Below are 12,296 nucleotides of genomic sequence, written 5' to 3'. Positions count from 1 at the left end.
CTATCTATCTATCTATCTATCTATCTATCTATCTATCTATCTGTCTATCTGTCTGTCTATCTCTATCTATCATCTATCTATCCATCCATCCATCCATCTGTGTCTATCTATCTATCTACCCGTCTGTCTGTCTATCCATCCGTCTATCCGTCTGTCTATCCATCTATCTATCTGTCTATCTATCCATCTATCCATCCATCCATCCATGTCTATCTATCCATCCATCCATCCATGTCTATCTATCTATCTATCTATCTATCTATCTATCTATCTATCTATCTATCTATCTGTCTGTCTGTCTGTCTGTCTATCTATCCATCTATCTATCTATCTATCTGTCTGTCAATCTATCCGTCTGTCTGTCTGTCTATCCATCCATCCATCCATCCATCCGTGTATCTATCCATCCATCCATCCGTCCGTCTGTCTCTTTCTGTCTGAATTTATATTATATATATTATATAGAATATGTATTCTATATAATATAAAGAATGACAACAAAAATGGGGTCAATTTGGATTTCACATTGACTTTAATAGCACCACTATCTGTAGTGCAATAAAACTAATTGTAAAACTTTAAGTATATTTAAGCAAAACATATTCATCCAAGACAAATGAATCAAAACAGCAGAAAGCAGCCAAACTGAGACGAGCTGAACCACAAACACTCACAGAAACAAAAGACAATACTGGATCACAAAGGAATCATTTTTATAGGGTGACATTGCCTACCAGTGTGTTCAAATTAAAAGCATATAACTTTCTGTTAGTTTCCATGGAAATATGGAGCCAACATTGCCTTTAAGAGCAGGTTTGGCGGGTACATGCCCACAGGGATATTAGCGATGCAAAAGTCCACTAATGAACCAACCACAACAAGTGAAGTTCAAGTATGCAGAGACATCACTTACGCAGGCATGCAAACACACACACACACACACATTGTGCACTGACTGTCATATGAACCTTTACCTGCATTTGCCTTTCTCATGATGCTTGTGTTTCAACACACCAAACGGAAATCAGCCTCTCGTCTCATGGACGTTAGTATATACAGGTGATCTGTATGCCATTACTATCTAGGCCACAGTTTATCCTCAACTCAAAATCAAGCACTCAAACATTCATTCTTATCGTCTTTGTTTAGACAGATGTGTGATGCCGAAGCAGATGGTTTTATTTATTCCAGCGAAAAAAACAGGCAGGGGAAAAAGATTTGAGAATCGGAGACATTGGGATCTGTTTCGATCTCGAGTTCAAAACATCACAAGCTTGTGTGGAAGTAGGTCAGTCCAGCAGCGCTCCAGATCTCACGTTCTCTGACCCAGATGACTGTCAACACCTCAGGACGGGCTAAGTGTGCTTAACTTTCTTACACAGCCTTGTTCAACTGCATGAACTTTGCTTGTAAGCTGCATGAACAAATGTGGACATGATTCTTAAATCCACGTTAAAGGGATATATAACCCCAGAATGAAAATTATGTAATCATTTACTCGCCCTCATTCGATTCCAAATCTGTATGACTTTCTTTTTTTCTGTGGAACCCAAAAAAGAAGAAGATGATTTTAAGTGATTTTGTCAGTTCAATGAAAGTCAATGGGGTCCAAAACAAAGAACTGCACCCCATTTACTTTAATTGTATGGGCATTTTTAAAAACACCTTTTTTTTTCCCCACAAAAAAAGAAAGTCATTTGGTTTGAAATGGCATGAGTAAATGATGACATAATTTTTAATTTATAAGTGTACCGTCTCTTTAAGACTCACCTAATCAGTCAAATTCCATAGCATGCACTAGCAACACTAGCATTGTGGTGGTGAGTTAAAGGGTTAGTTCACCCAAAAATGAAAATTCTGTCAGTAATTACTCACCCTCATGTTGTTCCAACCGCGTAAGACCTTCGTTCATCTTCGGAACACAAATTAAGATATTTTTGATGAAATCTGAGTGCTGGATCACTCTCCATAGGCTGCTAGGTGACCGAAACTTGCCGGCCCAGAAAAGTTATTAAAGAGATCGTTAATATAGTCCAAGTGACCACAGTGGCTCAATCTTAAGTATATCAAGCAACGAGAATACTTTTTGTGCGCACAAACAAACAAAAATAACGACTTTATTCCACTATTCATTTCCTTCTCTCTGGACCTCGTAGTGTTTTTGCGCAGCGCGTCTGTGTTACACGTCATCACGCATCACACACATGACCAGCGTCGGCCAATAGTGAGCCTACGTGGTGACGTGTAACACAGACGCGCTGCGCAAAAACACTACGAGGTCCAGAGAGAAGGAAATGAATAGTGGAATAAAGTCGTTATTTTTGTTTGTTTGTGCGCACAAAAAGTATTCTCGTTGCTTGATATACTTAAGATTGAGCCACTGTGGTCACTTGGACTATATTAACGATGTCTTTAACCTGTTAACTGTCATGGGCCCACCGGTGGGCCCAAATTCATTACATATTTAAAACAGTAATATCCTTTACTAAACCTAAACTAATCTTGACAAACTATATATCATTTGAAAGCTTACAATCTCTAGTTTTCATATTTGGTGACTGATTTTCAAAATAAATTACAGAGGAGCCGTAATTTATCAATTTGCAACAAGACTATTTTCATATTCCTAAGGCGTGTTCAGACCTTTATTTTGAAATAGCAATGAACATTTTTATGTGTTTCTTAGAGATTGAATTCATATCAAAATCTGCCAAACTTCCCATATTACTTCTGAATAGAATGTCTACTTAATAAATTGTATGAAAATTGTGGAAATAATGGTTCAGATGATCACTCAAACCACATATGGAAATGAAGGCGCCCTTATATGGGCAGTAATGGAGTCTGGTTGTCACCTAGTGAAAATGTTTGGTACTGCGCCCAAACAAAATCTTACTGAAAGCTCATTTTTTGAGATATCAACCTAAATTTTGAAACACAACTTGTTCAGATTTTTGACTTTGATTTTTTTGCAGTTTTAGAGTCACCCAGGTTTTAAAAATATATATTTTATATAAAATATGAATAATTAAATTTTTTACATTTTACATTTCCATAAACTCAAACTTCTATAACTTTTTTTCTGTTTCACTTTCTTAATTTATTTCACTTCTACAAAAATCTGCCAAATGTCTTCTTTAAAACGAGACCAATTGTACGTCTATACTCCAAAGCATTCTTTAATTACAACCATTTAAGTTCGAAATGTGCATTTTCATGTCTACTCAAAAAAAGGGGGGTGACAGTTAACAGGTTAATGCATTTTCTGGGCCAGCAAGTTTCGGTCACCTAGCAGCCTATGGAGAGTGATCCAGCACTCAGATTTCATCAAAAATATCTTAATTTGTGTTCCGAAGATGAACGAAGGTCTTACGCGGTTGGAACAACATGAGGGTGAGTAATTACTGACAGAATTTTCATTTTTGGGTGAACTAACCCTTTAAGACATTTTCATCAGAAATTATGAAAATATAGTAGTTCTGTCATTGAGCTGAAGTGTTGTGCAACAGGCTCAGGCTGTTGTCTTGCATGCGACTGTGATTTAAACATTTCAACAGAGTTTAAGGGTCACAAATCAAAGCCAGCATCAATCAGCTAAGGATGGGTAGTGGTTTGTTTCTAACTCTCTGACAACTTGTTCAGTTTGCTGTTTCATGAACATTAGTAGATTGTGAAATCCCCGGACATCTTGAGAACAGCTTCAGATGATCATGTAATTCTTCCATAAGAGTAACAGCTGGAGAAAGAGGTACTCTGGAAAAACAGGGAGAAATAACCACGCTAAAATCTTCAAATATTTATAAAGCGCTATGGAAGATCTGTACAATGGAGCTGCTGGATCAGGATTAACAAATCTCTCCTTTCCATGTAACTTTTCCGACAGCTCCTTGAAGGAAAAAATTAAAGTGAACGGGAAAGATGTAAAGAGTCCAAACATCCTTCTCGGGTTGCTGAATCTGACAATTTGCTGAGTATGACAAAAAAATAAAATAAATAAATAAATCATGGCCAATAAAAATAAGCAGGCACACTCTGGTGGGGATTTAAATATATATTTCAGAACAGCATTCTTAACTAACTTCGCAATGTTTATCTCAAACAACAAATAAAACAAACAAATAACAAATAAACAAAAGAATAAACAGTAAAACACTAAATACAAACAATAAATAAAACAAAAACAATAAACAAAACTAACAGTAAACACTAAAACTAAATAAAACAAACAAATAATAAATAAACAAAAGAATAAACAGTAAAACACTAAATAAAACACTAAAACAATAAATAAAGCAAAAAATATAACAAACAAATGGCAAACAATAAATAAATGAAACAAATAATAAACAAACACAAGAATAAACATAACACTAAAACAATAAAAAAAACTGTAAACACAAAAACTAAAACAATAAATAAAACAAAAATAATAAGAAAACAAAAGCATAAACATTAAAACACTAAATAAAACACTAAAACAACAAATAAAACAAACAATAAACGGTGAACATTAAAACAATAAAAAAAAAAACAATATATAAACAAACAAGTAAAAACTCAAACAATATATAAACAAACAAGTAAAAATAAAACAATAAATAACCAAATAATAAATAAATGAGAATAAACAGTAAAACACTAAATAAAAAAATAAAAAAATCTAATAAATAATTAAATAAGTTTTCCAGATTATCAAAACTTTGATATACCCAGAGTTTTGTATGCGGTGCTTAGCATGATCTTCATGCTGAACTTATATTATGCTATTTTGTGAATGATATCTGTGAATATTCCATACTTGTTATTTTTGGACAGACACAGATTCTGATTACAAAGTCTATATTTCGCTCTGTGTGGACCAGCAGTCAGTGTGATTCACACAAACCCTCTTCAAACGCTGCGAGTTTAAGGTTTCTACCCCTTCCTAGGACCCCTTCCTTTATGGCTCAGGACTCCCATATCAGCTCAAACACACACACACGACTCTGCTTCCAAAGACAGACTCAGTTTCCTGGCCAAGGAGTTTTATAAAGTCTTTACGCTTCTGAACACGCTAATTTCTGACGCCAATGATGATAACTGTCCTGAAGATGCTGCATTAGGTAGGTCATGTGACCCCGGGGCTAGTTGTCACACGGAAAAGTGGAAATCAGAAACATGGAACCTGTTTTTAAGACAGTAACATACTTTTCATAAATTGTTGGTGATCACATTTATGTTGGGGTAAGATGTCACAAATTTGATATGTTGTCATTTTATACAATTTATCATCATACCTAATAGACTGAAAACATGCCAATTAAATCCAAATTGTACACGTCACTGTTGAAAAGTTTGGGGTCAGTAAGAATTTTTTATTTTATTTAGAGCAATTGATACTTTTATTCAGCAAGGATGCATTAAATTGATCAAAAGTGACTTATAAGGTTACAAAATATTTCTATTTGAAATAAATGTTCATTTGAACTTTCTATTCATCAAATTCCTGAAATAATGTATAATTTCCACAGTACTGTTAAGCAGCACAACTGTTTAATAATAAACGTTTCTTGATCATCAAATCATCATATCAGAATGATTTCTGAAGGATCATGTGACACTGAAGACTGGAGTAATGATGCTGAAAATACAGCTTTACATCACAGGAATAAATTACATTTTACTATATATTCACATAGAAAAATGTTCTTTTAAATTGTAATAATATTGAGACTTCTTTCAAAAACCTTACCAACCCCAAACTGAACGGTAGTGTAGGTGATGCACAAAACTGGTACAATTATTTTGAATTTAAATATCTCAAAAATAAAGAACAAACTGAATTGATAAAGTGGCTAACCAACAGCGATAAATGATAAAATATCACAAAAGAGCAGATCTCAAATATGACCCCATGCAGATCCAAATCACGAATGACTCAGTGCTGTAAAGTGAGTTTCAGAAGACAAAAATTATGGCAGGGCAACAATTCAAAAACCTCTTGTATCCAAGAGCAACACACAAAGACGGATAATTTACGTTAGAGGCACTAAACCTGGAACCCCGAGCAACGGTCTGATGGGAGTTTGGTTTCATGAGTCATCACTTTCCTACAGTCTACCGACGTCTGGTGAAAGTCAGTGGATGGTTGGAACAACTGTGAGGGAACCATCAAGTCCAATGATAGGTCTGAATGGGCAACAATATCAGCCAATATGAGGCCACTGGACAGGAACACTATCCCACATATACATAGCTAAACACAGTCTAGAGTGGTTTTTTAACAACAGGATATGGCCTTTCCAATCACCAAATCCCAGAACTGGACATTTTGGAGCAGAACATTTCCATGGCCTTCAAAGAACTGGGCAATATCCACTCTATTGTTTATCCGAATGTTTATTATGCAAACTAATCTTGGAATAAGAATCAAAACAGGTTTTATAGCTTAATTAGAACATGATAAAGTTCCAAAAAGAACTTGTTATTCTCTAGTTCTGTACTTTAAAGAACATAGAATCCAAAACATTGATCTAAAGAACAAATGGAGCATTTTTTAATATACAAAATAACAAAGCAATAGTAATAGTAATTCAAACACCATCAAGAACATCTCCATATCATAATTCACAACAAACTCACACCTTTTTTTCTTTAGATTTTGGGGAGAATTATGACTGAAATGTTCTTGACGGTGTTTGAATTACTTGTGGTTCTTGAGTGCTTTATGGTACAAGAAATGAGGCATTTTTACTATGTTCTACCTTCGTTTTCCAAGGTTTCTCTTCGTATCTTATTCATCTTCATTGGCTCGGATTGAAAAAAAAATCATTATTGCAGTGATTATTATGTTTCTGGCATGTTATATGTTTGGCAACAGTTCTTCTAATCCTTCCCATCCCTCATGTAGGAAGACACATCATGGCCATATTCCAGGATGACAATGATTCATCAGGATCAAATTGTGTAATAATGGTGGTGAGGGAGCATGAAGAATCATTTTCACACATGAATCGGCACCTCTGAGTCCAGACCTTAAATTCACTGAAAGTCTTTGGGATGTGCTGGAGGAGACTTGACTCTTGCATTGACAATACAAGATCTTGACCAAAAATTAATGCACCTCTTGATGGAAATAACATCCCAACATCAAGAGGTGCATCAACGTTTGGTCAAGATCTTGTATTGTCAATGCAAGAGTCAAGTCTCCTCCAGCACATCCCAAAGACTTTCAACAATGATCCAATCACAGACACTTAAGCCTTTGCATATTTAAATCCAAAGAGCGACTTGGCCGGGCAGTGTATGTATGCGAGTAGAATCAAGTGTGAAGGGCTTATGATGACAAGCTCTACTGATGGATTTCAGAAACAGCTTCAACACGTCTATCTGTTTGGACCTAGTTGGCTTCTCCGATGTTAACAATTGTACTGTCACAATCAGTATTATCACACACACACGTGGCTGTTACACACCCACCCTCTCACACGCTCTGTCTTTCCCACTCGGCAACATCGTATTGAAACAGCACTGGATTATGTAAACCCATTTGGAAAGTGGGCTGTAAGTGAGAGCAGATGTTGGATGTGTGCATTAGGCTGAGGAAAAGACAAATATATTTGAGATCTTACACAAATATTGCATTAACAGAATAATGATGGTCATTTTTGCTATGTGATCTCTTCAAACATGAGCTACACTTGCTTGTCCTTCTTGTTATGTGCACATGTTCAATAAGCAGACTCTTAATGCCTAAACAAGTATTACACTTCAGCAATTACCTTGTCCAGCAATGTCTGTGCTACAGACATGAATGATACATCAAGTGGTGTGTGGAGGAGAGATGTGCAAGTACTTCTTTTATATGATAAAACCAACTGAGCAACATTGCCGCCTGAAAAACTATACAATAGGTACAAACATTTGACTCTGAGATTCGCTTCAAGTTAAATTAGTGTCTGTACACAGTATGTGGTGTTGATGCATCAGGAATAAGACAGTCTTGGAAAGCATGAGTGGAATAATCACACTTGGACAGAATCTTTTATGCTTTTAAAAGGCCAAAATCCAAGAGCAATTTTCCTGAATATATAAGCCATGGGAAACACGATCAATGTCCTGGAGAAGCTTGTCTCACATGCACACTTACTGCAAAACTATTACAGCGTCACATCTTGGGACACCGACCAACCATGACAGAGCCAACAAGATAATATCTGAGCCACAAAGAGTCACTTAACTCATTACTATTTAAACTCAATGAATTAAGCCATTAATCCATAATTATAGCAGTATATATTATAGCCAAGCACATTTTCTCTGACACAATAGGAAAAACTAACTGATAAGCTTAAATAAACTGGATCCAACTCTGGTGATGTCACTCAGTCCAGCTGTTCCAGATGTTCAGCCTATTTTATGATGCAATGTTTACATTTTAGACCAGGGAAAAGGGCCAACATATCATTGTGGATTAATCGAAAGGTTGAACAATCTTAAGGCCATAACCTGGCAAACACAGATTCAACATGTTTAATCGGCAAAAACAAGCGCTCACCAACGGCAACAGATGCCGACGAGGGTTAACACACTGATCCGACAAAACTAGAGATGCGCTGATGTATTGGCCGATTGTTTAAAAACAGCCCATGATCAGGGCCGATTTTATCCTGTCAATAAAAAGGAGGCGGAAAAACATGTTAAGACTGTAACTCTGTTTACTGTGTGTGAAGAAAATGCCCTTGTGTTGAATTTAGGGCAAGTTAACGAACAATAACGCATTAACAGTTAAAAAATAGACCCTATGAATCACCCGTAGTTTAAGTCAGGGTTGCCAGGTCCGCGGTTTTCCCTACACCAAACATTATTTGTAGCGCCTGCCATCCAACAATCGCAAAAAAACGTTGTGCTTTTGTTACTTCTGTTAAGAAACAAAGTCCCAGCTTTCAAATTATGTCCATTTTATCACGGAATTCAAACAATAAATGCCGTTTTGACGCTCTTAAATGTGCCTCGGTCTTTTCTTCCACTTTATTACAAGTTATAGCAAGAAAAAACATGCATTAACATCAGAAGGTATGTTGAAAGATACCGTACAACTTACGAAATTAATCTCATGTAATCGCTCAATCAGTGTTTCAACCGAGGAAAGACGTCAATAAAACAGCTCGTGTTATTATTGCATTTGTCGGTGCAGTGTGAATTGGCCATTAAAAATAAAGGTTCTTTATTGGCATCGATGGTTCCATGAAGAACCTTAAAAAAACATCCATGGAATCTTTCCACTGGACAAAGGTTCTTTATAGTGGACATATATTATTAAAATGTTCTTTACGTGGCTCTTTTAGGAACGGTTCACTGAAAGAGCGTAGTCAGATATAGTGAATGGACCCACACACCTTCTTAGGAGCTCGTGACGGAGGTTTCCTGATGGGTTTGGAGATCTCGCTTCGTTTGGACACGGATCCATTGCCCTGTTTACTGGTGGACGGAGAGGGTGAGGGGGTCGTGGCTGCAGGGCCGGTTGGGACGGCCATGTCCTCGGTGCAGGTGAGACGCAGGCTTCGGAAGTACTCGTCGGTGTCCCGGTCAACCACCAGCAGTCGGGTCTCATGTTCCACGGCTTTGATGCGCTGCACCACCTGAGCGGAAGAGACGGCAAAACTGCTCATGAACACATTCGTGCTGCTATTTTTAATGCATCAGGATTCTCTGATGAATAGGAACAGCATTTATTAACATTAAAAATGTGTTTACTGTCACTTTTGATCAATTTAATGCATCCTTGCTGAATAAAAGTATTAATTTCTTTAAAAAAATAAAATAAAATCTTACTGGGCCCAAACTTTTGAAGACGTGCTTTCCACTACGCTACCATTCACACGGTGTTATACGATCCTCCTGTCATAACTGGAACTGAATACATATTAAACATTCCAAGACTTTAACACGTGCACCGTGCAGTACATGCCCGACTCTAAACGCAAAGAAATATCTAGTCATATAGTCTACGGCAGTAATGCTGTAAAGCCTCCAGCTGCTGTCAAAGTCAACACAGTATTAGAGTCAATGCAACTCAAGAAATGCATGGAATTTCATTGTGCATTCACAAGTCCACAGGTTTCTGATCCGCAAGGCTCTTTATTTTCCATGCAAAGTTGTTTCCAAAAACCAAAACCTTTTTAGCTAAAATAAATGGATATCACTCTCTGCTGTTTATACTGGCCTGTTTATACATGCATACCAGTCAAAGGTTTGGACACACTGACACATTCTCATGATTGTTTGGACATTTAGAATAACAGTAAAAATCATTGAAACTATTACGTAACACAAATGGGAATGATGTTGTGGCCAACCCTCTTATATTTGAGTCACTTTGACTGTCTTTAAGTCTCTTTGCTCTGCTCATTGTGCATATTTATCAACCAACTTCATCTTAGGAAACACTATAAAAGGACATTTCATGCATTTCATAAAATTTTAGTTTTATAAGGACATTCATACAATTTATATTTGTATTCAAATCTCATTTCAAGCATTACACATATGATAAAATCAAGTTAAGATCATGACAAACATACACAAACATTCAAAAGTTTGGAGTCAGTAATATTTATTATGATTTTTTAATCAAAAATAGAGTGAAACAGTAATAGTTTCAAATATCATCACAATTTAAAATGACTGTTTTATATTGTATTTTCACTTTTCAGCATCATTACTCCAGTCTTCAGTGTCACGTGATCCTTCAGAAACCGTTCTAATATGCGGATTTGAAATATAAATCTTTTCGAACATTATAAACGTCTTTACTGTCATTTTTTGATCAACTGAATGCATCCTTGCTGAATAAAAAAATCTTACTGACCTTAAACTTTGAACGTTAGTGTAGTGTAAAACTAATAAACTGCATAGGCTATATCTCGTAATTACCACACAAAGCAGCATCATGGCCAGTTTAATGTTTAGTGTTATGAGGGCGGAATATGCAGGATCAGCACAGGTGTGTGTGTGTGTGTGATGTACCTGATGGTGTGTCTCTCTCTCCACGTTCTCGCCGTTCACCTCCACCACACGGTCACCCGCGCGCAGTCCCGATGCCTCAGCCGGGGACGCGCGCTCCACTTTCCGTATGTACTGTCCGGTTTTTCCTTTCTCTCCGTGCAGATGAAACCCGTATCCGCTCTCTCCTTTCTTCATCACACACAACCGAGGCTTCAAATCACTAGCCATTGTATTCCGCTTTTGTCTTCACATCCAAACTTGTAATAAAACCCAAGCGTTATATTCCGAAAAAAAAAACAACCCCGAAAACTTACGGCAAAAGCATCTGCAAATGTTTACACGCAAGCATCGTTGTCGGTTCTATATGGTCAAGTAGTGCATAGTCCGCACAATAATATGCATGCAACTGCAAGACAATAATAATATAACAGAAAAAAAGTGTCCGAATCGATCAAATGCTTTCCCAAAGAGAATGCAAAAGTGGTGACTGTAACTACCTGTGGATGTTCCTAGACGGATGCACAACTCCTGTGTGAGACATTGTGCCCTCGGACAGAGAAACGCATCTGTCTGGTGCTGCTGAACACTGAGGAACTGTGTGTGGTGTGCAGTGAATAAGACCGCCCATTCAAACACAGCAGAAATGCGCAGAGAAAAGCAGAAAGAGCCTTTGCATCAGTGCTTTTGGGTCCTTACACAAAGAAGAGGTCACACAATACCTTTAACAATAAAAGTGGACATATGTTTTTTTGCACATGGTAGCCTAAAAGTTAAACAAAACGTGTGAATTATAAAATTATCGATTGTAAAGGGAATTTGGGCATTTTAAGGTAATTGTAGTTCTGATAAGTCAACGCACAGGAAAAAAGTCGAGAATTTGTTTTTGTCTTGCGCAACGATTTAAATTGTTACTCGGCGGAACGAGAGTCGTTACCTTAGAAAAGATAAACGTTTTTATATACATAAAAATAAACGTAGAAAAGATAAACGTTTTTATATACATACAAATAAACGTTTTTCTTTTCTAAGGTAACGACGCTGGTATGTATATATATATATATAACGAATTAAAGTGATAGATAAATAATTAACACTTCATTTAGTCATGGTTTATCGATATATAGCAATTGCAATAACGTTAACGTTGTTATGGTTGTTCTTGAGCGAACGCGATTTCAATTCGTTATCGTTTATTTGTTGGTGAAAATGATGTTTGAATACACACTTTCACCAAAAAAAAGAGGAAGTCTTCTACACCTCTCACATACTTCTTTTGGTGAGGGCTTAAAGCCTTTATTATTGGGTCATAA

The 12,296-nt window shown here is 36.6% G+C and overlaps 1 protein-coding gene across 2 annotated transcripts in view; it reads right to left on the bottom strand.

The window, feature by feature from the left end:
* LOC311086621 (Na(+)/H(+) exchange regulatory cofactor NHE-RF2) overlaps positions 1-11,574 on the bottom strand; it is a 35,009-nt gene extending 23,435 nt beyond the window's left edge. For both annotated transcript variants that reach the window (XR_014607097.1, XM_084119592.1), the window contains exons 1-2: positions 11,008-11,574; positions 9,378-9,620 (exon numbers count right to left, since the gene is read on the bottom strand). Coding sequence is in view for 1 of the 2 variants with exons in the window: in XM_084119592.1 (XP_083975718.1) it covers positions 9,378-9,620; positions 11,008-11,214 (450 nt within the window). In the remaining variant the exon portion in view is untranslated. The remainder of the gene's footprint in view (positions 1-9,377; positions 9,621-11,007) is intronic.
* Between the last annotated feature and the right edge of the window lie 722 nt (positions 11,575-12,296).

Source organism: Abramis brama, assembly GCF_963993115.1.
Source record: "Abramis brama genome assembly, chromosome: 1".
Taxonomy (NCBI): domain Eukaryota; kingdom Metazoa; phylum Chordata; class Actinopteri; order Cypriniformes; family Leuciscidae; genus Abramis; species Abramis brama.
This window is presented reverse-complemented; position numbering and strand designations above follow the sequence as displayed.